Source organism: Rhinopithecus roxellana, chromosome 15, assembly GCF_007565055.1.
Source record: "Rhinopithecus roxellana isolate Shanxi Qingling chromosome 15, ASM756505v1, whole genome shotgun sequence".
Taxonomy (NCBI): domain Eukaryota; kingdom Metazoa; phylum Chordata; class Mammalia; order Primates; family Cercopithecidae; genus Rhinopithecus; species Rhinopithecus roxellana.
In genome coordinates, this window is record NC_044563.1 from 78,462,404 (window position 1) to 78,489,530 (window position 27,127).

At 40.9% G+C, this 27,127-nt stretch overlaps 1 protein-coding gene across 1 annotated transcript; it reads right to left on the reverse strand.

Annotated features, from left to right (window-relative positions):
• Nucleotides 1-1,076: 1,076 nt before the first annotated feature.
• On the reverse strand, nucleotides 1,077-27,071 carry MPZL3 (myelin protein zero like 3). Its single transcript, XM_010367435.2, has 6 exons — nucleotides 26,203-27,071; nucleotides 14,141-14,307; nucleotides 11,004-11,214; nucleotides 9,336-9,501; nucleotides 7,357-7,420; nucleotides 1,077-4,282 (listed from the first exon to the last, which is right to left on the reverse strand). Exons 1-6 carry the CDS (start codon nucleotides 26,273-26,275, stop codon nucleotides 4,256-4,258), a joined length of 708 nt encoding a protein of 235 aa, XP_010365737.1. The 5' UTR covers nucleotides 26,276-27,071; the 3' UTR covers nucleotides 1,077-4,255.
• Between the last annotated feature and the right edge of the window lie 56 nt (nucleotides 27,072-27,127).

The following is a 27,127-nucleotide window of genomic DNA, read 5'->3' on the forward strand; positions in this document are numbered from 1 at the left end:
TCAAGATACCTCTCAGTCTTAGTCACCACTTCAAAAATAGATGTTCTCAATGTATGCACCTTCAACCTTGGCTAGATTGACTTGACCTAGGCATGGGCAGACTCATCTTATGGAACTTGTCCTGTATCATCTGAAAAGCTGTTGAACGTTTGCTCCCAAGCACTATGCTGCATGGTACTTTAGAAGTGATGTGCTGGAGAGCCAGCAATCTCCACAGTATAAATATTCCCATCATGGCCTATTTCAAGCTACCAACAGTTTAACAACTGGCTTGCAAAATTCCTAAAAAATGTAATACAGGTTGAGTATCCCTTATCCAATATGCTTGGGACCAGAAGTGTTTCAGATTTCACATTTTTTTTCAGATTTTAGAATATTTGCTGAATACATACCAGTTGAACATCCCTAATCTGAAAATCCAAAATGCTCCAATAAGCATTTCTTTGGAGCATCATGTTGGCACTCAAAGTTTCAGATTTTGGAATTTCAGATTAGGGATACTCAGCCTGTAATTAGCTCTTGCTATGTGAGCTGGTTCCAGCATACCACGGAATCTCTGCACGTTCTTGCGGGGGTACAGCTCAGACATGACTGGTTGCACAATGCTGAAAACCACTGTTAAATCAAGTTCAGCCTAAGCTGCCTCCTTACATATCTTAAGTGTGGTCTAAAGGTTTCTCTGTACATCATGAACTATAACCTAAATGGAATAGTACACAGACTGTAGTCTACTCTTGTGCCAATCACTGAGTTTGGCCAATCAAAGATGACCAATGATTCAAACTGTTCAAATAAGGCAAACACTGAGCTGTAACCAATCCAGCTGTTTTTGTACCTCACTTCTGTTTTCAGTATATCACTTTCCTTTTGCTGTCCATAAATCTTCCACCACGTGGCTGCCCTGGAGTCTCTGGGCCTACTCTGGCTCACGAGACTGCTGATTCATGAATCATTCTGTGCTCAATTCAACTCTTTTAAATTTAATTCAGCTGAAGTTTCTCTTTTAACACCACAAACCGCCATCTTTTTCACATGACAATTCCCACCTTATATGTAGATATGCACACACCAAAAGGTAGCCAAAGGGTACAAAGAAGTTTATTGACTATGATGCAATAAAGACACCAAGAGTTACAATATCTGTGCATATGGCCCAACAGCGCCTACCCTCCTACAAAAAAACAAAAAAAGTCAATGACGTGCAGCAGTTAACAGCCCAACAATGGAGTCAAAGGAATGGAGCTGCCTCTTCAGGCAGTAAAGTCTCAAGTTGTGCAATTAAATAATAGTCTTGGTCCACTCCTTGTGGGTCTTCTTATGGTTTCCCTTTAGAACCATAACTGAGTGACTTAGTAGAACATTCATATTCAGGATATGGCCTCCAGAAGTGGTGTTTTGTTTTGTTTTGAACAAAGACGTGCTACCTTCTCTCTTGAAGCACCAGTGCTGGGTTCAGGAGCTACAGAGGACTAAGATGTTCCCCAAGTAGCCTGAAGTAACAAGTCACATGGAAAACACAAAGCAATTGTTAAGTTCACATTTTGTAATAGAATTAAGAGCCTAATGCATAAAACTTAAGGTCATGTAACCACAAGTAAAAACTTCAGCAGCTAAAGAAAAACTCTGGAAGGCTTTTAACCCCTTCTGAACTAAGTTCCCTTTCTAAATAAGGCTGGTTTCCATGGCTGTGACAAGAGCTCATGGGGTAGCAAAAAGAGAGAGAGAATAGCACCTTAGAAGTTACTCAAACAATAGATGAAACAAACAAGTAAACAAACAAAAAAAAAACACTTTATCTTCCTTTCATCCTTAAAGAAGGCAGGTGTCTGTACACTACTTCGTGATCCTTCAAAGAATAAAAAGCTGTAACCCAAATCGCAACACAAGGGATGAAGAAGGAAAATGATAGCAGCTGATGACTGGGATGTGGCCACAAACCCATGAAGTAAACTAAATTATCAATGTACTCCCCTTACCACGAAGGACACCATCCAGTCATTTAAAAAGGAAGGGACTAGTTCAAATCACAATTAAGGCTATAAAATAACATGACTGAGTATTCATAGAGCACCAATTACCTCAAGTTTAGACTAGGTGTCAATCTACAAACATAGCACCCTACATTAATCTTCACAACACACCTGCAAGGACATTACAAGAAGGCCCAGCCAAAACTGGTTCCTCATTTAATGGGATGTGGCTTTCAGTGGGTTCCTGTAACACCACCTCTTTCGCGGAGAAATGAGGACCGACAAAATATTCCCCCTCACAATTAGGTCTCTATCTTCAAATCTCTGAGAGCCCAAATTATTTACTGTCATTGTTCAAGTTGCTTTCCTCTCTCTGTTGAGGTGTCAGAAATGGTCACGTTAGACTGGCCTCAGATAACCACATAAGTTAACAAGCAGCCCCCCAAAGTACCGTGAGGTTTAACCAGTGGTAAACTGCCGGTCCTGTCTTTGCCTCTTCTACTTCCTCGCATGAACACAGTCAAATCACAATGTCCTTCAACCAACCAGATTCACTAATCTGTGGACTAGGTTAACAGAAGAGGCCACGCCAAATCTACGATACAGATCTAACAACACAAATTTTTAAAATTAGGTCTTTGCAAAAAAAAAAAAAGAAAGAAATTGAGATAGAAAAAAATGATTTTTAAACTAACATATACAGTCTAAAGTGCTGTAATATGGAAACTTCCTGACCAACTAATGAAAAACCATGATAAGGGATCAACCTATTGAAAGAATAGAGACAGGTGAGGGGATAATTTTTGTCTCTCATAATTGAGAAATAAATCCAATCGCTATTTCAGAGGACTATTTATATATGCACTATCCATCTTTACTGTTATGCTATACATATGCCTTAATGGCTTATAAAAAATCCTACATAAATTAACATTTGAAACAAGTTGTCATAGCAGAATGGAGTAACCTGCTGCAAGGCACTGAGAGAACAGAAAGGATAAGTATGTTATGCACAATCTCACTTCCTCATCTCAAATATTTTGTAAAAACCGCTTGCAAATACCATAGTTACTCATAGTTGGTGCATTTTAGAAATCAACAAAGTTTTGAAAGACAATACAAGTGAAAAGATTATTTAATTGCAAAGAACTCCTGAAATACTCCATAAGCCCCCACTAAAAACCTGTAAAGAGTTTTTCTTGCCTCCGACCTGAGAAGTCAAGAAGAAAAGTTGTAGTCACAAGAAAATAAAACAACAGGCCAGGCACAGTGGCTCATGCCTGTAATCCCAACACTTTGGGAGGCCGAGGCAGGCGGATCATGAGGTCAGGGGATTGACACCATCCTGGCCAAAATGATGAAACCCCGTCTCTACTAAAAATACAAAAATTAGCTGGGTGTGGTGGCGCATGCCTGTAATCCCAGCTACTCGGGAGGCTGAGGCATGAGAATCGCTTGAACCCAGGAGGCAGAGGTTGCAGTGAGCCAAGATCACACCATTGTACTCCAGCCTGGCGACAGAGTGAGACTCTGCCTTAAAAAAAAAAAAAAAAGAAAGAAAATAACAAAGACTCCTTGGCCCAAATTGTACCAGCAAGACTAAATAAAATAATTTTTCTACTTCATGATTCCTTTCCTTAACTGTAAATTGATGACATTGTATTTAATACTTTAAAAACCCAGTCAAAGCAAACCAATGACTTGATCCTACCAAAACTCTAAGGAAACTAAGGCTATACACCCTAAATTATCCAAACACAACTGAGGTTGAGGTGATTAAACCAATGAGTATATGCCCTATACTAACTCACAGCTGAAAGTGTACATGGAGCAAAAAACAAAGAACACCTGTCCCAAGCAAACATTTTGTCTGGTGACACGTCAGGAAATCATAAGCTCCACTTCATTTAAAAAATTATTTTGGCATCAGCAGTGTGGCAAACACTCAGGATTCTCCTTTAAACAGTTGGAAGAAAACATGTAATACATTCCAGAGCAAAGACAAAGCAAATCTTTTTGCTCAGGAAAATAATTTCTTCATTCAATTACAGCATAATTTATTGAAAGTGGAGTCATGAGTCTCTTATGAGAGTTCTTGAACAGTTTATAAATATAAGAACATTTCTTCAATAAATAAGTGGTTCCTAAAGTCTTTACTGATGATCTCCAGGATTGTCTGTCACTATGGTCTAGGCCAGCTCCACTTCTCTGACAGGCATTAGCTGCCAGTGGAATGGGATGTTTCCTGTTATTAGGTGACTCTTCTTATGTCATACAGACTTTCATCAATATGTCTCTTCATAGTCTGAATCCTGGAGGGAGAAAAACAGTAGGTGTGAAACACAATTCCAGAGTTGGAATTTAGGCAAAGACCACATGTTAGGATCCTCCAGATGGAACCTGGCTTGGGGAGACAATCACAAGTGAAATGCCACTGACTCAATACACCTAAATTCCCCCATGGAGCTTCACAGGACCTCAACATAATTGGTGTCTATTGGGCAAATTTCTGCTTTGAAGCCCTAGTGGTTTCCTTTCCCTTGGTGAATATTTTTTAAAACCTCAACACACAAGAAAGGATGCCTGTCTACAGCACCGTTTCTTAGCAAAACAAGCGTTGGTGGAATCACCCCAGCGATCCTCTCCCCACTCTCTTGCAGAAATGTGCAAAATTGTGGTTAGGAATTTAGACTAGGTGTCAGTCTACCACTTATTTCTACCTCTTGCTGGCTGGCTGTGTGACCTTGGATAAAGTTATTAACTTTCCTAAGCCTCAGTTTCTTCATCTGTAAAATGGGGATAATAAAAATACACCTCATAGAACTGTTATGAGAATTGAATGAGGCAATACATGTAAATTACTTAGCACTGCCCGGCACTTCATAAGCACTCATTCAAGACTAGCTCCTGTTACCATTATTATTATTCATACTCATATTTATTACTTCTAACTTCAAGTGGGCCATTAGCACTATCTGGTATACCACATTTCTCTAGTCTATTCATTCTCTTTGATGACTATTTCATACCCTTCCCTCTTTCCCCAAACTTCTAACACCTCCTCTTCCCATCATTCTCAGCTGACGGCCTTGCTTTCTCCCATCACTGGGACTAGAGAAGCAATCAGTAGGGAATTTCCACAAGCTCTATCACATGTGGCCACTCATCTACATCTGGACCCATCTATTTGGCCTTCCCTATTGTTCTTATACACTCTCCCTGTCTTACTCTATGTAAGGTGAACATCTCCACTTACGCACTAGATCCTGGCATTACCCCAGCAATCCTCTCCTCTCTCTCTTGCAGCATCAATTTTTCCTTCTCTACTACATAATTCCCATCTGCATACGAATGTGCTCAATTTCTCCCATCTTAAAAAGAAAAGCCACCCATGACACTGCCCTCCACATATTGCCTGTCTCTCTGCATCCCTTCACAGCAAAACTCCTTGAAAGAGTTGTTTATAGCCACTGTCCCAATGCATCTTTCTGCAATCTTTCTTGACCCCACCTCACCTCAGACAGGTTTTCTTTTTTTTTTTTTTTTTTTTTTTTTTTTGAGACGGAGTCTCGCTCTGTCGCCCAGGCTGGAGTACAGTGGCCGGATCTCAGCTCACTGCAAGCTCCGCCTCCCGGGTTTACACCATTCTCCTGCCTCAGCCTCCCGAGTAGCTGGGACTACAGGCGCCCGCCACCTCACCCGGCTAGTTTTTATAATCAGAATACAACCACTCCTCACCACCTCCACCACCACCACCCTGGTTCAAACTACCAGCATCTTCAGCTACCTGGATTAAAGCAAATGCCTCCTAATTGGACTCTCTGATTCTGTCATTGTTCATTACCACCCATTCTCAACACAAAAGCCAGAGTAATACTTTTAAAATAGACATCAGTTGATAGTGCTTCTCTTCCCAAACCCTCCAATGGATTCCATTTCATTGAGTAGAAGTCCAGGTCATTACAATCATCTACAAGGTTCTGTAAGACGTAGCTGCTGCGTTACTTCTCTGATGTCAACAAATACTATTCTTTGCCTTGCTGTCTTCATTCCTGCCATACTGCCCTCTTGTTACTCCAAGAATATGCCAGTCATGGCCCCTCCTCAGAGCCTTTGTACCTGTCATTTCTTCTGCCTGAAACGCTCCTCCACAATAGCCATATGGCTTGCTTCTCTCAGGTGTTTGCTCGAATATCTTCTCACTGAGGTTGTTCCTAACCTATTTAATGTCACACTCCCTATCCAGCCATCCCATCCCCCTTTTCTGCTTTTTTTCTCCATATCATTAAGTACTATCTCATATACTATATATTTTACTTATTTTTTAAAACTTTGTGAGTATTTGTACCCCAATTCAACAGAGTCTTAGAGGATGAGAAAGTTTTCCAGGCAAAGAACATTCAGTTCTCAGAGGGTAGGAATTTTTGTCAGTTTTGTTCACTGCTGGTTCCTAAGCACCTAGAACAGCACACATGGCATGTGACAGATGCTCAACAAATCACTGTTGAATGGATTAATATCTGAAATGTGGATAATAACCATATGAACATTAACTTATTTTGTGTTCTCAAAAATATCCGAGCCTCCAAAGGTTGGTATTAGGTCCTCTGCACTGGCAATACCAACCTTTCTCTCATTGTCCCTTTGATACTTAAGTGCATGAGACAAACAGAAATAAAAAACACTGCAATTAGTCATCAAGCCAAGTGTGGGCCTGGCAATAAGTAAACAGGAGGCAATGACAGGTATGTATCATATGGGATCAGAAGTTCTTTATGACCTATTTTCAACTGCACCACATCAGAGAGTCTTCCCTCCTGCTAGGATCCTAGGACACCCACCCCAGCCTCCTAACTGGACTCTCTGATTCTGTCATTAGTCACAGCGAGTACTCAAAGCAGGAGGGATGACAGCCTTTTGACATTTCAATCAAAACTTGGGCCTTCCGGGGTGCTATTTCTTATTGATAAAAGACATCAAGTTACCTAAAAGGTTATATCTCCCTAACTCCCTGAAAAATACTACGGCTCAGTGGAAAAGTTAAATTCAGGGTTGGGTCCAGCCAGTCGAAGTCTCCTAGTATGAATTCAGTGGCACAGGACACTCCTGTTTCGGGATTTTCTGTCAGTCAGTAGAAACTACTCTACGTGGCCCCCTTCCCTAACCTAAGACCACCACTTTCTGCCCATGAGACATGAAACAAATCATAGTTAGAATTGGTAGGAGTCCCCTGAGTCCAAAATGCTTTGGGGGAAGATGCTGGCTCATATCTTGCTTGGACCTAATTGTATATCCTCTGCTGCGTCTGAGGGCATAGGATGGATCCTGTTAGGTAAGCAGGAAAGTGGGACATCAGCAGTAAGCAGAAGGAATGGCATGCACTTACCAGGCACTCAGCGCAACGGACACAGAGCCTCACCATGCATGCATCTTCCTCCTCCTGATCAGTGCTGTAAAAAGAGGACAAACCACATCTGAATCACCACTATGCTCAATAGAGTAGAGCAGTTAAAAGTACAGGTGTTGAAATGAGACAGGTCTGGTTTTAGATTCCAGCTCTTCCACTCACTAGCTGGGTGACTGGGCAAATTATTTAAGCCCCAGAAGCCTGTTTCCTCATCTATAAAATGCACATATTGGCCAGGCGTAGTGGTTCATGCCTGTAATCCCAGCACTTTGGGAGGATGAGGTGGGTGGATCAGCTGAAGTCAGGAGCTCGAGACCAGCCTGGCCAACATGACGAAACCCCATCTCTACTAAAAACACAAAAATTAGCTGGGCATTGTGGCACACACCTGTAATTCCACTTACTCAGGAGGCTAAGGTGGGGAATCACTTGAATCCAGAAGGCGGAGGTTGCAGTGAGCCGAGATTACACCACTGTACTCCAGCCTGGGCGATAGAGTGAGTGACACTCTCATCTCAAAAAACAAACAAACAAAAAAATGCACATATCACCACCCACCCTTAAAGCATAGTTGTTAGGAGTAAATAAAAAATAAATACATGTGAAACACATACCATAGTGCCTGGCACATAATAACTGCTCAATAAATAATCACTCATTCAGAAGTGTAGCGAGCACTGACAAAGTCTCAACATTGTGCTAGCCTAGAGGTAAAAAGATAAATAAAACTTGGGGCTGTAACGAGCTCATGATGGGGGTGAAAGACCTGTTACAACTTAACAAATATGTTATAATGCAGTGTGATAAGGGTTTTAATAGAGTTAAGGTCAAACTGCTGCAGCAGCAAAGAGCGAGGAGTGACTAATTGTTCCCTGAGGACTCAGGGAAACTCAAGAGAAGGGGCTATTTCAGCTGGGTCTTGGAGGATAAGAGTGAGTTTCCAGGCAAACAAGAGAAGGAAGGAGGGCATTACCAGCAAGACAAAAGGTGGGGTCTTAGAGGATGAGAAAGAGTTAGGAAAAATATTTGACCTAAGTATAGTATGTTAGGGCAAATAAGTAAGTTCATGGCAGCTGGGACGTGGGGAGATGTCAGGAAACAATGTGACTTAGAGTAAAATCACAAGGGGTTTTGGATACCATGCTTAGAAATAGACATTAGCATTTTTACCAAGAGTTCTTTGCCTTTTTAGAGTCACAGATTCCTTGGAAAGGGCACAGGATGCTCTCTTATTATTGAATAAATGCACACACACACACACACACACACACACACACACACACACACACAGAGAGAGACGGAGAATTCTGGACCTTCTCAATGTAAGACTCCCCTCCCCTGACATAGATAATGGAGAACAGGAGTTTTATGTAGATTTTTGTTTTGATTTCCTTTTACTACATTTATTTTTAGGGAATATACTAGATCACGCCTGCTCACTGGCAGAATAATGTTTAATAAATCTTTTTGATAACCACAGTCCATGTAGCCCCTCACTTCAGAACACATGCTGACCAAGAATAGATCTTGCTTATTCAAATTGCTTTTGCCCTCCACAGCTATTCTTAAAGCCTCTCTCATTGCTCAGGCATTTTCTATCAGGAAACATCATCAGCTCAGTGCCAAATACAAGCAGAAGGAAAAATAATTGACCTGGAATTGAAAGAATGAAACATCAACTTCAGAATTTATTCAGACCATGGCACTGTACAATCTGATTTCCAAAGCAGAAGACTAGGACCATATATCAACTCCCCCATCTCTCTCCAAATTAATATTCACATACTTCACTTTCAACCTTCCTTTTGGCAGCCCTTAGCAGAACTATTCTCTTTGAAAAGAAAGTTCACCAGAAGAACTAAACTCGGTCCAGAAGAAAGGAAGGTGTGGATGTGGAGGTCTGGGTAGGACGCTAAGGAGGAAACAGGCTTGCTGCCCAGGGCTCCTGCTGGACTTACTCATCTGAAACCTCAATAGATGACTTCTTATAGCCAGACCTGCTCCTCTTCTTCAGCCCAGCAGCCTTCCTCCCCATTCTCACCAGCAGCAGAGCAACCACCACGGCTGAGGGCACAAAGACGAGGATGGAAAGAAGGGCCACAGAGGAAAGCATGGTGCCAAAACCTAGAGGTGGAGAAAGAGAAGGTAAAAGACAGGGACATGCAAATATGCCTCCTGTGACATGAGCAACTAGGTTCTACGTTTGCTCTTATATTTGTTCTGATTACAAAAGTAATGAATCATTGTGTAAAAGGTAGAAAATACACAAAAGTACAATGAAGAATAAAAATGTACCCACGATCCCACTCCTAGGAAGAAGACTTTGGTATCTACCCATTTAATCTTCTTCTAGGGGTACTGGGTATGGGGTGCATGGGGGGCATATATATTTTTAAGTATGGATCATAAATTACATATTATTTTTAACCTCCTTTTTTAACTTATTATATGATAAATAATTAACAATTCCTTCCAGATGTTATGTGTAATGGCTGCATAGCATTCTATCATATTGAATAATTTATAGAACTAATCCTCTCATGCTGGACATTCAAGTTGTTTCAAATTCTTAGAATCTATAAGTCACATTCGGATGGCCAGGCTTGTACATAAATCTTCATCTTTAGCTCTAATTCCTTAAGATGAAATTTACAATGGAATTACTAGATCAAAGGGCCTAAACTTTTAAGGCACCTGATTCATACTACCAAACTGCCTTCCAGCAAAACTGTACCATTTTCTTCTTCTGCCAGGAGTACGAATGCGCTCATCTTTGAAACCTACAAGTTATTACCTTTAAAAGAAAAGAAGTAAGAAAGTGAGAGAGACAGAAAGCAAGAAAGGGAAAGAGAAGGAAGAAATGAGAGAGGGAGAGAGGAAGGGAAGGAGAAAAGAAGGGAAGTTGGGAAGGAGGAAGGAAGGAAGGGAGGGAGAGAAGGAGGGAAAAAGGGAGGGAGAGAAACTTGAAAAAGACTTGAGAAATGATGACGAATCTATAATGGCCCATAATGTGCCTCTAAATCTTTGGCTTAAATCCAGTTAAGGACTAGAATGACCACTTAATCGTCATCAGGGAATAACGTAGAAAAAAAAATCAGTACTTAATCTACTCTCCTCCTGTTTCACGGTAAAGGGAAACTACTGTTCTTTGCAACGTAAAAGAAAAGCACTACCTCTCATGGTTAGGGGGGTACCCTTTCAAGACACAGGCAAGAACACTATCTCATAACTGGGAATATGAACATGCTAGGAAAACTGGAATACTTCCATTTCACAGAGATAACAACCCTATATTTGCTCAGGGGTTTTCTTTCTTTTTTTTTTTATTTTTTTTATTTTTATTATACTTTAAGTTCTAGGGTACATGTGCATAACGTTTAAAATTTAAAAAAAGGGTAATGGAGAAACTATGACAACATCTGAAGAGAAAATTCAGTTTTTAAAATAAAGATTAAAAATTCACCCCAACATACATATTGGGATGGCAGAAAAATTACTTTGACTCAATGATTTAATGACCCAACTGGCTTACAAAGATAGACAGCTTTGTTTATCATCGAGCTCTCCAGAAAGCACCACCGCAGTCACAGAGCACTGCAGAAGAAGGTTGGTGGCAATGAGCTTACCCCTTTCTGTGACTGTTAGCTCTGTCATGGGAATATTATGGTGCACATCTGGGGGATTCTTCACAGCACAGCTGAATGTCCCATTGTCCTTTATGGTAGGGTTGCTTATACTTATAGATGCATCCCCTTTGTATACATTTCCAACCCAGGAAATCCGATCCCGAAATGTGCCTGCTGTGGTTGGGTACTGGAAAGACTGATAATGAAATATCTAAGAAAGCAACACCACGAGAGAAAAAGTTAACTTGGAAAATGCAATGAAAATATAAACCTCAGTAGGTCCAAAATAAAATACAACTGTATAATGGTGTGTTGTGTTTTTTTTCAGTTGGGCAACTTTTTATGCTTTTTTAACCTCCATCCTATAGGTTAACAAAACTGATCAGAAAAAGGCCCGATGAGAGACTTCTGGGATCCTAATCCTTGAATCGCTTCTAAATTCTCCCTGGAACCCTAAAGTAATAGTTCTCAACCAGAGGCAATTTCACCCTCCAAGAGATATTGGCAATATCTGAAGACATTTTCGATTGTCACAACTGGGGAGATGCTACTGGCATCTAGTGGGTAGAAGCCAGGGATGCTAGTAAACATCCTACAATGCGCAGGACAGCAACCACAATAAAGAATTATCTGGCTCAAAATGTCAACAGTGCCAAAGTTGGGAAACTTGGTTCTAAAGTAGCGTCTCATATTTGAATAGCACTCTACAGTTTGCCAATAATTTCCACACATTTACTCACTTGAGCCTCACAACTACATTGAACTACATGAGGCAGGTATAATTATCCCAGACGTAGAAAAAGGGAAACAGGCTGGGCACGGTGGCTCACGCCTGTAATTCCAGAACTTTGGGAGGCCGAGGTGAGCGTATCACTTGAGCTCAGGAGTTCAGGACCAGCTTGGCCAACATGGTGAAACCCCATCTCTACTAAAAATACAAAAATTAGCCGAGTGTGGTGGCATACACCTGTAATCCCAGCTGCTTGGGAGGCTGAGACATGAAAATTGCTTGAACCCAGGAGGCAGAGATTGCAGTGAGCCAAGATTGTGCCATTGCACTCCAGCCTGGGCAATGGAGCTAGACGCCGCCTCAAAAAAAAAAAAGGAAAGAAAGAAACAAAACAAAGCCAAACAAAAGACTAAGTAAGTTGCTCTAAGGTATACAACTAGTAGGTGACAAAAGGGAGGTTTTTGCTTATTCTCAAAGGAGGAGGGTGTAATATAATTCAGCCTCTCTCAAGTCATCTACCTTGACAATTACTATAATCCCTAAGTCTAATACGTGATAAGTACTCAATGAATATATGTTGAATTAAAACAATGCTGCCTAGGACTTGATCAGACATTTCATCGCCAAAAGTCTAATTATCAGACACTTATCAAAAGCCTTGATTAGACACTTCATCACCAAAAGCCTAATTATACCTGGGGCAGGCCAGGCAGGTATTACAATACAATATGACTTATGCAATATGGCTTATGCAAAATACAGGCTTTCCTCTTTCTTTGTTACTTGGTACCTTCCCATTTAGGAACCTGGGTATTTACAACCACTGAATTGCCCAATTTTGAAAGGCAACTTCCCAGAAAAGATGCTGACTCACTTATTTGTTCATTTGTTCATGCATTTATTCAACAAATATTTGGTGCAGATTTCTAATGTGCTAGGCATTGTTAAGCAAAAGGATACGGTGGGAGCCACACAGGCATAGTTCCTATCTCATGGAACTTACGTTTAGTGATAAAGACAGATAATGAGAAATAATAACTGTGTTGAACATTTCAAAGGGGGAGGTAAAGAATCCCTACTAATTATCAGCATCAGTGTAAAAGAGTTTGGAACTCCTTATTGACAAAACACGGCCCATTGTATATCCTCGAGATTAGTCTAGCTCGTAAATTCAATGTTAAGATCATGAAACTCATATCCTTGCTTATTGATTAATCTGACACAATCTTGACTGACTAATTCCATGACTGCAACATCATGTTATGTAACTTTAATTCCAACTTGTATGAGTTTGCTGATTTTCTGACCAGTCTCGCAGAGGGCAGCACTAGAAGAGAGCTGCTGTTTCTCACCCAGGAAGCTCCCCATTGCTTGCTCTGTCCTACTTTTGACCAAGGAGGCAGAGCCAAATAAGGCCAGCCACAGTTTCCTGATCACTCGGAATCAAGTGAACTATTTCAAGTCTGAAAAAAAAGTGGGAGGGGAGCATGAATACAGCCTAGCTTCTTTCACTGGAGTCACCTACCTAGCCTCAAGCTATGTGGCATTCTACAATGGCTCCTAACACAGAATGCAAAGCTTATTTACACAAAGTCAAAGAGGACATTTTTCCAGTGAAGGAAACAGGATAAATAAATTAACAATACTTAAAAAAATACAATCTTCCATACAGCTATGACATTTACATTCTTGAATAACACCTATCCTGAGCTAAGGATACTGCTGGAAGCTTAAAGAGAAAAAAATTTTATAGCATTTTAATCTTCAATTAGACACCTACAGTGCAACTTGGACCATAAATGTGTTTTATATGTGTGACGAAGGTTTATTGCTTCCAATATTGCAAGACCATCTGTCACCAACATCTGTCACCAACACGAGGTGCCACCATTTCCTTCAAAGGCAGCCATATAAATCAATGCAGATGTTTATACACTGGAAAAAAAGTGTCAAGATAAATCCACAAAGCACAAATATGCAAAGAGATACACCCACTGAGACAACTTAATATGACAGAAAATGAGCAGCCTTAAGAGAAAGGACGTCTGTGACTGGACCTATAGAATTTTTCTATTCAATTGTCCTGAAGGTACCCTTCTTAGTACATTAAATCTGAAAATGAAGCTATGAAATAATGCAAAAAGAAACAACAAAGAGGAAAAAAATTAAACCACATTTCCTCTGAGTTTCTGACAGTTTTTTTCCTGCAGCTTATTTACAGAATTCTTACATGGGGCCCTATGTGACCAAATGAATGTCATATAGGATAAAAGTTCATCTATCTCTATTAAAGCAGAAGTCCATCTTCTACTCTGAGATGAGATGGCCTCAGGCATGCCTGTGATTTGCAGTAAAACAATTCCAAAACCGTTGACCAAAGGAACGTTCCAAAAAAGTACACACTTACTGATACTGTGCGGCTGCTGCTGGGAGGGCGATATGTCCAGTCTATGGTAAGCTTGTCAGTGACATCTGAAGTTGACTTGAAAGTGCATTTCAACTTGATCTTTTCTCCAACATAACCTCGGACATGGGCATCTGCGTGAATCTCCAAGGAAAGGACGATAGAAACACCTAATCAAAGCAAACCCAAACACTTAAAATGCATTCATGTGGGTGGAATATACAGATGTGAGTGAATAATTATTTTTAGAGCCCTCATCAAAAAGCCAGGGCAATAAATATGAATAAATATCTTCTCAGGCAAGCCCACAAGGGATAAGGAATTGATAGTTGCACTAATCAAAGATAGTATTTTTCAATCATTTTCTAATCTTAAATCATAACTGAAGGCTTGTGTAAAAATTTAAAATCTGGTCACACCAGCATTTTCCCAGATACAGGCTTGTGGTTCAGTTAACTACAAACAATGGGTCTGCCCATGGCTGGCTAAAAGGCAACATCACCCATCCCCTTCCATCCCCCGCAGACACACACACACACACACACTGGGAATATGGCAGTTTTTGTGGTCTAAGGGACTTACTCCAAGTATAGCATGGTTGCATCATGAAGCTACCATTGCCTCATCAACAGCAAAATGAGAATTGGAAGTAAGAATGGGAACATTTATTTCGAATAATTTTCTGAAACTGCCCCCAAGGTACTATCTAGTTTTTCCCTTTTTCTTAAAGCTGGCTGAGGAATCACACATCCATTAAAAGTAAATCATGGGGAAGAAAACAGAAGAGGTGAATGCATTCTAGCAAGTAAAAATAAAGTATCATTTTAAAACCCACTAGAGACTTATTTTTTCCAAAACCACTCATGTACCCAAATCTGACACTTTATCTCCCTGAAAAGGGCTGGCACTTTACTCTAACCAGTTCCTTCTGCTTTCAGAGAACAAAAACTTATCTTTCCCTACAGAGCCATATTTTAGGAAATTACATTGCCAGTACTTTGTTCTTCCTGCTTCCTTATCTACCTCGAGAAGCCATGAATCTTCTGGAGGCCAAGACAAACAGAGCAGCAAGATTTCAGAAGAGTGCAAACCCACACGCTGTCCTGAAAATCAGCAGTGCTTCCAGTACAGACAGAACGGTGTAGTGATTGAGCACGCAGGTCACGGCTCCTACGCCAGAGGGTCTGGGTTCAAATCCCGGCACTGTTACCTGCTGGGTCTGCAACCTTAGCAAGTTACCGTATTCCTTCAGTCTCCTCACCCTCATGGGAATGGTGATGATAGTACTTACCTCAGAAGGCCACTGGGAGGATTAAAAGAGTTAAAACACATAACACACTAAGAAGCCTACTCAAACCAGAGTAAGTGCTCAGTGCGTGTTAGACAGTGTCACTGTCATTATTGCCACCTCTTCAGTCCTGCCCACACACTCTCAACCTTTCCTGTCACAGTTATGAGTCATCAGTTCCACTGCCTTTACTTCTGCCAGCTTTGAGTCATTTTTCTTGCTCCTCTCTAGACAATCCAGTCTGTTGACATTCCTTTTGAAAGGAGGAGACCAAAACTGAACCCACTAATAAGAACTCGTAAGAATATGACCCATCCCAAAGACGAAGATTACTTCTGGTATGCCTATGGCACCCTTTCTGACTTTGCCATGCTAAACCTGTCCTGCCTTCTGTGCCTTTGCAAACGCTGTCCCTCTGCTGGAAAGCTTTTATCCCTCAGTCCCCACTCTCTTAGGCCTGCAATCCTGACCCATCACTGTAAGAAAATCCTTATTCATCACTCAAGATGTAACTCTAAAAACTGGGAGGTGGAAATGAATGGACAATGTATACTCTCCCCATGTCTATTCCTTTATCCTAAAACATAAGTATAGTATAGAGATTTAAAATAGAGATTTAGAATTAGCCAGACCTTTACTTGAGTTCTAGCTCAGCTACTTTCTGGTTATGAGACCTTGATCTCGGTTACCTAACCAGTTCAAGCTTCAATGTCTTCACTTGGTAAATGGGAATAATAACAAGATCTACTTCACTGGATCACTCTGAAGAGCGACCATAATCAAAAAGATAACTTTTTATTTTGATCATGTTGTTCATTTCACAACATGAAATGCTTGGCACAGCATCTGGAATAAAAACTTTAATAAATGTTAGCTATTATTATTAAAATGAACACCACACATATTCAAAAACGTTCAATAATTTCCTATTGGGCTACAAAATAAAAATCAAACAGTGGCAATCTAGCCCCACACTTCTGTCACTGCATCCCATCTACTTTCCCAATCCCTTCATTATTACTTGAATGTCCTGCCATTTCCCACATGTACTGTGTCCTTTCAAGTCACTGAGCCTCTCTTTGAACAGCTCTCTGTCTGAAAGGCTCTCCCCACCTCTAACAATCCTGCCTGGGTTGTTCCCCACCACACCACATCCCCAACATTCACACACCTTCAAATTCCGGCTCAAATATCGGCGCCCTTTGTGGTGCCTTCCCAAATTCCCTGATGCGGTTCATCGCCCTTTCTCCTCCTAACACTAGGTACATAATCCTGCACAGGCACAGATGCCATCGATTGCACCTAGTTACAAAGGCTATTCCTCTATCAAATGTTAGCACCTTCAGGGCAAAAATTCAGAGCGAGGGGAGCAGGCAGAGAGACACTGAGAGAAACAGGCGGACAGGTCACCAGAAATTCTAGTATAGGAACAAAGCATGCTTATAAATCACCCACTTTATTCCTATCACCTTTTTTATAGTACATTCAATACTCTTAACTCCCCTACACTCCTATCTTTCCATTGCACCCTTTCAGGAAAAGCTCAGCTCTAGATGACCACAACTAGACTGGGCTAGTATACCCTGAACAAGAAAAATCACACAACTGGACAATTACCATAAGAAATGTGTTAATGTCACCCACAGCTGAGTCCTCGACGAGGCCTGGCAAACCTTTAACTGGCCTTGGTTAGCTTCCCATTCCATGATTCCTCAAGCCCTTGTCATTCTTCCTCAGTCCTCCATGCAACCTCCAAACCCCTCATTCTCAGAAGAAAATGTTACCTCTTACATCGTCATGAAACTTGAGGCCATATAAACGACCCAGGCACACACATTCCTGCATCTGCTCCCATCCTTACTTCCAACTGAAAGGATGTGGTGTCCCTTTTCCTACGCAAGGCCAGATCCTCTGCTCTGCCTGGATTCATCCCCTCTATTCCCTGCTTTAGCAGAAAAACCCTCTTTAGGCCAGGCATAGTGGTTCACACCTATAATCCCAGCACTTTGGGAGGCCGAGGCAGGCGGATCATATGAGGCCAGGAGTTCAAGAGCAGCCTGGGCAACACAGCGAAACCCTGTCTCTACTAAAAATACAAAAGAAATTAGCCGGGCATGGTGGCACACGCTTGTAGTCCCAGCTACTCAGGAAGCTGAGGCAGGAGAATCGCTTGAAACTGGGAGGCAGAGATTGCAGTGAGATGAGATCACACCACTGCACTCCAGCCTGGGTGACTGAGCAAGACTCTGTCTCAAAAAAAAAAAAAAAAAAAAACTCTTTCTACTGCCTTCAACCCCTCCCCTTCAGCCTCTAAATACACAGGTTTCTCCCATCCTTAAAAACAAATAGCAATTTTAAAAAATCTTTCCTTAACACTGTAATATTACTCTAGTTACCAACTACTGCCCTTTCTCTCACTTCTAAGCCAAGTTTGTGAAAGAGTGGCCTATACTTGAGGTCTCCATTTCCTCCTTCCCATTCACTTATGGACTTTATGGTACAACTGAACTCCACTACCACTTGTGGTAAAAGGCATCATATATCTTTAAATTGTAAAATCCAAGGGATAAAAACTACAGTAGACACTTTTCTATCCTTATTTTACTGGATCCTTTACCAGTGACTAATGAACTTCTCTATCCCAAAGCTTGCATGTCAATTATCTCATTCATTCACTCATTCTTCAAACATACATTTATTGAGCATTTGTTTTGTGCCACCCTCTGGGTTTGGAATTAAATGCAAGCAAAATAAATACACTCCCTTGTATACTTGAAACACAGTAGAAGTTTGATACATTCATTAACTAATCATGAAGACAAATGCATAATTACAAACTTGGATAACTACTATAAAGGAAGGGAAAAGAAAGTGGCTACAGGTACGGCCCCTGTTATGTTGGGGGAGAGGAGAGTGGTTAATGAAAGCTTCCCTGAAAGTTACTCTTGAGCTAAGATCTGAAGGAAGAGGTAACAAGATGAGGAGAGGGAGGGCATTCCAGGCAGAGGACACAGCACATGCAAAGGTCCTTCACCAGGAAGGAGCTTAGTCAGTCAAGGGGCTGAAAAGGAGTGTGACTGCAACACAAAAAATACGAAAGGAAGAGAAAAGAGAATGAGATGTGGTTGGGAAATAAACAGAAACCAGACCGGGCAGGACCTTAGGGATTTGGGTCCTTATCCTTAGAGTAATAGGAAGCCATGGAAAGTACTTAACTGTGGGACTGAACAAGAAGAGACCTGATGAAATTTGCATTCTTAAAAGATCACTTTAGAGAAGACACTTACTTACAAGGAATCAAGTGTGAATATGGGGAAATTGAGCACGTTGGGAGGCCCAGGCGGGTGGATCACCTGAGGTCAAGAGTTCGAGACCAGCCCGGCCAACATGGTGAAACCCCGTCTCTACTAAAAATGCAAAAATTAGCCAGGCGTGATGGTGGGAGGTGGAGGTTGCACTGAGCCGAGATCACACCACTGCACTCCAGCCTGGGTGATAGAGCGAGACTTCGTCTCTTAAAGAAAAAAAAAATTGTGAATGAGTGAATATGGGGAAATTACTGAGGAGGTTACTATGGTAGTCAAGTAAGAAAGAAGGGAAGTTTGAACTAAGTATGGCTGTGGAATATTAGGGAAAGGGAGATATGAAGGATGACTCCCAGGTTTCTGACTTCCTGATGCCATTCACTGAGAAGGGAAGACTAGAAAAGTACTAGGCTTGGCAGGGGAACAGGAGTTTGATTCTGGATGCATTTAAGGTGCCGCTGAGATACCCAAGGGATAATGTCAAGGGAGTGGTTGGTTTAGGGCAAAGGTCAGCAAATTATGGCCCACGAGCTAAATGGAAGCAAATGGATCTAGTAGAAAGGGAACAAACTAAAAATAACCAGCAACTGACTTGACTGCCAGCTCTGGGTGTGACCAGATTGGCCTAAATCAATTATGGCATCCAATGGTCTTTTGGTAAACAGCTAAAAAAAATTTACAATGTCTTTTAAAATAAACTTTTATTAGAACACAGCCATGTTCATTTGTTGATGTATTTATCTGTGGCTGCATTTTTTGCAGAATTGAATAGTTGCCACCAGAGACCATGTAGCCCACAAAGTCTAAAATACTCTCTGGCCCTTTACAGAAAATGTTTGTCAACCCTTGGTTTAGAACAAAGAGACATGGATTACAATTTAAAATCAGAATCTCTTTAGTTTCCCTCCAACCAACTCCACCACTGATTGTGTTACACATACACACACACAGGTACTCACTCACTCTCTCTCTGTCTCCCCACATCTCTGACAGTATGTATCAAATATCTAAGGCTGTTATTTTCTTATCCATCCTTTAAACACTGGTGTTCCTTAGAGATCTAGCCTGAATATATAGTCATTCAACATATTCTCCTTGGACAATCCTATTCACTTGTAGATTTAACAACCACTAATAGGATAATGATTTCCCAATCTATATTACTAGCCATGACCTGCCTCTGAGTGTTCAAGTGTTACCAGATATACTCTCTTGAATATCACCACCACACGACCTCAAATCGAATGTAGTAAACATTTGTTTGTTGCCAGCTCAACATCCATTTCCCCTGATCTCCTAATAATATCCCCTTTTTTTTTTTTTTTTTGATACCTACCTTTTCCCACATAGCCTATCATAGCCTATGAGCTAGGAGGAAGATGACACTATCCGTCAGGATCCAGGCAGGAAACGGAAGGCACAATCAGTTGAGGTTGTGAAAAGTGTATGGGCCACTTTTCTTTTTTCTTTTCTTTTTTTTCAAGACAGGGTCTCACTCTATTGCCCAGGCTACAGTGCAGTGGCGAGATCTCAGTTCATTGCAACCTCTGCCTCCCAGGTTCAGTGATCCCCCACTTCAGCCTCCCAAATAGCTGAGACCACAGGTGTGCCACCACACCTGGCTAATTTTTTGTATTTTTGGTAGAGACGGGGTTTCGCCATGGTTGCCTGGGCTGGACTCAAACTCCCGAGCTCAGGCAATCCTCCCACCTCAACCTCCCAAAGTGTTGGGATTACAGGCATGAGCCACCATGCTCAGCCTAGGTCACTTTTCGAAGGGACTTTTCCCAAGGTTAAGGAAGCTGACAACAGCACAAAGCCTTTACCATCCCCAGGTCTGAAGGGCAAAGGGAGGAAATGGTGTTACTAGATCCTGATAAGAGTGGGAGCTGTGGGCTACCTGACGGTGGCTGTTGTTAGAGGGATACAGGCACTGTGGATCATGGCACCAAGAGAGGGAGGGAGCAGGAAATAAATATCCTGATCTTCTCTCTCCTGCCCTCCAATCTCCTGCCAAAACCTCCCACTGGCCAAATCTAACTGGAAACCAGAGGAAGAGAGCCTGAATGATGTACTCTATACAGTCAGCTTTCCAAAGAGTAGAGTAGAGCAGAGAATGAGTCTGGTGGGAGGGGAGAAAACTAAAAGTAAACAGTAACTGACTTTACTGCCAGCTGAGGCTGACTCGGATTTACTTAAACCAATCATTACATCTAGTGGTGTACTGGTAAACAGCAAAACATTTTTATAAAAAATAAAAAGCGCCAGATACATAGGGTTGGACAATTTCTGTGGTGCAAACACTCCTATCATGGTCAATTTCAAGCTACACATGTTAAGTCCCTAATGCTGACATAGGAAGACATGTATTAATATTTAATTGGCTCTTAAGAGCCAATTAAGTATGAATATACCCCAATCATATCGTCCCAATCACAAAGATAGGTTTTGGGTCAATATGTGATCTAAGTTAATCCAATCAAAGTGAGTTTCAGAAAACCTGCTTTGAAAGTTATTTAATGCCCTCCACCCCATGCCCGCGTTGTTTATTTTTTGTTTTTTTGAGATGGGGTCTCGCTATGTTGCCCAGGCTGATCTTGAATTCCTGGGCTCAAGTGATCCTCCCATCTTGGCCTCGCAAAGTGCCAAGATTACAGTCATGAGCCACCATGACCAGTCCTCCATGCCTTGTTTATGCTCCTCTCTACGTCTAAAATTTTCTTCACTCCCTATCTCTAACAAACTTATTCCTCTTTCAAGATTTAACTTCACCTCCAGGAAACCTTTCCTTTATTCTCATGCCAGATCAAAGCATCTCTTCTCCATCCTCATGGTTTCTAATGCATTTATTTCTTAGTATCAGACTCCAAAATCATCTATTGACTTATGTCTTCTCCAGTAGATCCTGAGCCCATCAAAACAGAGCCTAGCGTACTATGGATGTCTAGTAATATTTATTCAACTAGACCAAACCAACAACGGTTTTCTTTTCTTTTTTTTTTTTTTTGAGACAGAGTCTCACTCTGTCCCCCAGGCTGGAGTGCAGTGGCGCAATCCTGGCTCACTGCATCCTCCACCTCCCGGGTTCAAATGATTCTTCTGTATTTTTAGTAGAGACAGGGTTTCACCATATTGGCCAGGATGGTCTCGAACTCCTGACCTCGTGATCCGCCCGCCTCGGCCTGCCAAAGTGCTGGGATTACAGGCATGAGCCACCGCGCCCAGCGTACTTTCCTTTTTATAAAACAAAAATTATTACAAAATAAGCATTAAAAGTACACATTCTGGTTACTATAGTAAATTTTGGTTACTAAACCAAATTTTGTTTGCAAATTATAGTAAGTACACCATCAATAAACCCACCTACCTACCAATTTTTTCCTTGTTAATATATCTGAACTCCATATTTATGAGCATGATTTTGCCACAAAGTTATCAACATTTAAAGTCACTTTGTTGAAATCTAAATACTGGATATGTGGGGTCTTAATTGTATAGTTAAAGAAAAATAAGAAAAGTAATAGTTTATCCATGGATGAACTAAAATTCAGGGCTGGTGAAAAAAAATCAACTCCAAATGATGATAATCTTGTACAGTCCTACATAAAACTCCGAGAACTAGAAGAAATTATTACCTTTTTTCTTTTTCTTGATTTTTTTGGTTCTAATTCACTTGTTTATTTTGGGGAAGGAAGACTTTGGTATGGAGCAAAGAAATATCAAAACTACTTTAAATGGAATAAAACCAACTTTATTCTTTTTTTCCCCCGTACTGGTAGATAAAGCAAACTTTATAAGTGGACTGTTGAAAGAAAAGTGCCTTTTAAGAGTGTTCACTTTCCCAGTGTCTTTCCAAGTTTAAGATACAGAAGCATTTGTTCAAAGGACAGAAAACATCTAAAAGTTTAGGCTCAAGATCAATCTTTACAGACTGATATTTTCAGTTTTTTGTTTGTTTGTTTTTTGAGACAGAGTCTCACTCTGTCACCCAGGCTGAAGTGCAGTGGGGTGATCTCAGCTCACTGCATCCATGGATGAACTAAACTATTCTATACTGTTAGACATCAGGGTGTTGACTCCTTTTTGGGGAGAAAGGATAATGACAGGAAAGAAGTACAAAAGAAGGCTTTTGGAATGCAAGAAACATTCTATATATCCTGATTTGGGTGCTAGTTACCCATGTGTGTTCAGTTTCTGAAAATTCATTGAGCTGTATACACTTACGACGTGTACTTTTCTCTACATATATTATACTGAAATTAAAAAATGATTTAAAACCAATGGATGTAAGATAGTTTGTCTCTTCCACTCATAAAAAAAAAAATACTAATCCCACATTAATTCACTCAGAAATGTCCATCCCAGGCCTAATGCCCTTATCTCTTCATCTGAGCAGAAAAGCATTCTTGCCAGGTAAAAACAGCCAACTATAGAAATATTCATAATAATTAACAAAAACTGTTTAGTCTGGGGGAAAAATAAGAAAATCATATTTTAACATAAGTAATTTTACACATGAAAGAATTAAATGTGTCAATAAAGCCCCCAATCTTGTATGCCCCATTTTCTAAAATATAAATCTACTGATATTTTATTCATATTGTACACTTAAGTAAAAAAGAGAAAAGTTTAAGAACCCTAGGTCCCCTGGTCTACCATTTCTAAATACTTAGATAACTGATATAGCAGGACCAGACTTATAACTTAAGGAGAATTCAAATAATCTAATAATTTAAGTGGCCTTATTTTTGAAAACAAAAGGCAAATAAACACTGACATGAAACCAAACTCTACCACATAAGATTTAAAAGACCAAACACATGGATGAACCTTGAAAACATGCAAAATGAAAAAAGCCAGTCACCAACTCTACCACATAAGATTTTTTTTTTTTTTTTTTTTTTTTGAGACGGAGTCTGGCTCTGTCTCCCAGGCTGGAGTGCAGTGGCTGGATCTCAGCTCACTGCAAGCTCCGCCTCCCAGGTTTACACCATTCTCCTGCCTCAGCCTCCTGAGTAGCTGGGACTACAGGCGCCCGCCACCTCGCCCGGCTAGTTTTTTGTATTTTTCGTAGAGACGGGGTTTCACCGTGTTAGCCAGGATGGTCTCGATCTCCTGACCTCGTGATCCACCCGTCTCGGCCTCCCAAAGTGCTGGGATTACAGGCTTGAGCCACCGAGCCCGGCCAACCACATAAGATGTAAAAGACCAAACAAATGGGTGAACCTTGAAAACATGCAAAGTGAAAAAAGCCAGTCACCAAAAGCACACATTGTGTAATTCCATTTACTTTATTTATTTTTTTAAGGCAGGGTCTCACTCCATCACTCACGCTGGAGTGCAGTGGTGCAATCCCAGATCACTGCAACTCCCACCTCCCACGTTCAAGTGATTCTTCTGCTTCAGCCTCCCAAGAACTGGGATAACAGGGGCATGCCACCACACTCAGCTAATTTTTTTTTTTTTTGGTAGAGACGGGGTTTTACCATGTTGGCCAGGCTGGTCTCAAACTTCTGACCTCAAATGATCCACACACCTTGGCCTCCCAAAGTGCTAGGATTACAGACATTATTCTATTTATATGAAATGTCCAGAATAGGCAAATCAATAGACACAAAAAAATAGACTGGTGGTTGCCAGGGGCAAAGAGAAATGGGGAATGAGATGTGATTGTTAAAGGGTATCAGGTTTCTCTTTGGGGTGATGAAAATGTTCTAAAATTGATCATAGTAATGATTGCATAACTGTGAATATACTAAAAACCATTCAATTATGCCCCTTAAGAGAGTAAATTGTATGGCATGTGAATAATATGATAAACCAGTTGTTTCTTTTTTGTTTTTGTTTTTTGAGACGGAGTTTCACTCTTGTCGCCCAGGCTAGAGTGCAATGGTGAGATCTCAGCTCACTGCAACCTCTGCCTCCTGGGTTCAAGCGATTCTCCTGTCTCGGCCTCCCGAGTAGCTGGGATTACAGGCGCCCGCCACCACGCCTAGCTAATTTTTTTTTTTTATTTTTTAGTAGAGACGGAGTTTCACCATGTTGGTCAGGCTGGTCTTGAACTCCTGACATCAGGTGATCCAGCTGCCTCAGTCTCCCAAAGTGCTGGGATTACAGGCAAGAGCCATACACCCTACCACCAGTTATTTTTTAAAAGGCAAAATATCTATTCCACAAGTACACAGAGATTGTAAAATCAACTTTTAATGTTTCATTGAATTATATGATCTGCTGGACTTGACACATGCTCTTCAAAGCAAAATGACATTAGATTTAAGAAAACACCATTTCTAGATTTTTTTCTCAATAAGACAATATTTGAGTATTTCTTGTGTGTGTGTGTGTGTGTGTGTGTGTGTGTGTTTGTGTGTGTGAAAGATAGAGAGAGAGAGTGGACTGGATGTATTAGGAGTGACAGTAGGCCAGCCTAAATACCACATGGCAAAGTAATTTAGCTAAAAAAACTGGAGACTTATGATGACACAGGCAGCTGGGAGGGATCACGGGGTGTGCTGGCAACATGAATATTAGTCACCAGTTAAAATAAAAACTTTCCAGCCTTATCTGCTAAGATTTAGGACACCTGAAGTCTTTACATTATTTATATTTATATAATATTAAATATCTCTTTCAGAAATCCCCATTACCCTCAAGGAAATTTTATAAAGCTAGCAATTCACTCTAATGCTAGATATACTAATATTTTATTTCCCAGGAAGACACACATACATAAAATCCAGGAAATAGTTGTACCTTAAAATGAAGGTAATTACGTTGAACTGACATTTATGCAATTTGAAAATTATATGAAAGCAAAACTCACCTAAATTTTAAGATGTGAATGTCAGTGTGAATACCCTACTTCTGATACTACTTAATAGATTAAATTTTAACAGAATTAAATGCTCTTTCTTGTATTAAAAAAGTTATTAAAATGCTAAAGTAGTTGATTTTCATCAATATGCTTCTCTATAATGAATCACATCACATCTCTTCTGTGACTAACAAATATTTCATTTTACAGACCACAATAATCACCTACAAAAATAAAATTACCAACTGTCATGATTTTGTTACCCAAAACTACTGGGACAAACTACTGAATGCTAGAACTGTCATTTTTCTAATCAGGGTATACAGCGCCCAAACCACAGCAGTCAACCTCATCACAAAATAACACCAGGTGCTCCCAAAGCCAGAGCGCTTTGTGGTTCCATCAAGTATGCCATCACCAAACTACAATGACAGGTCACGCAAGGTGGAAAAGCTCCCAAGGCTCAGCCAAGGACTGACAAAATACCAACTACCCTCAACGGTGCGGTGATGACATCGTCCCAACGTCCCGCTCCCTCCTTCCCTCCCAGAGCTATGCCGGGGCTTTTCGGAGACCCTCCCCACCCGGAACCGGAAAAGCGACCATCTTCCCTAACCCCTCAAGCCGGAAGTGGAGCGTAGCCAGCCGGAGCACTCACCCTGGAAAAACAGGACGCCCAGCAGAGGGAAGAGAGCGTAGCCACGGCCTCCTGCTGCTCCGCTCTGCTGCATCCCGGCAGCTCTCCAGATGCTTGCACACCTTGTTTACAGCTCCCAGTAACGACACAGGTAACGCCGGAAGTGACGTCAGGGCAGGGGGCCGAGAGACAACTTAAATGGCGATCCGAAGTTACCATAGGAACCTGGCTTCTTTCCAGAACCACACCTGGTTTCACTGAAGAGCGATTCATTAACTTTCAGGCGGGAGCTAATTGCTTGAAAATGAAGTAGGCTACAGGCTTTAAATATTTACAAGTTTGTTTTTGTGGAATTCTGCAGAACTAAATAATTTTGATGCTCTGCATATCAGACATCGTTTTTTACGTCTCGAGATTTAGTTGAAGGTTCTCAGAATACACTCCCGTAAATGTAGAGTTCAGAAACACCTGGGAGATCATACAGCATAGATAAATATATATTAGGCGCTTGTAGTGATATGTGCCACAAGCCTCATTGGTTGTTGTCCTTTTTAGGGTAGCTATCACAGCATCCAAAATTAGGGGTTTATTAAATTACTTTTGGCAGTGGCAATGATGATCAAATCATTACAGTCTGTATTAGAGGAAAAGGAGAACTGGGATTTGTGTGTCTTTGGTTGGAAAAGTAAGAAAGTTATGTTATCACAGTACTTGAAGTGAGATGGCGTCACATACTTCTGAAAAAGAGATGGTACAGTAAGTACACTGTTGTAATAATCAATAAGCCTCTTCCCTGGAAACAGCCACGTGTCAATGAAAGCAGGAGGAGAATAAAAGTATGCTTTCGCTTTGGGAAAGAATAAGTTTCCATTTTTCAGTTTTCATTCCTTTACTAGACTTGAAAGCCAGTAGTTTTCCCTATTAAAAATGTAATGCAAAGTACTAA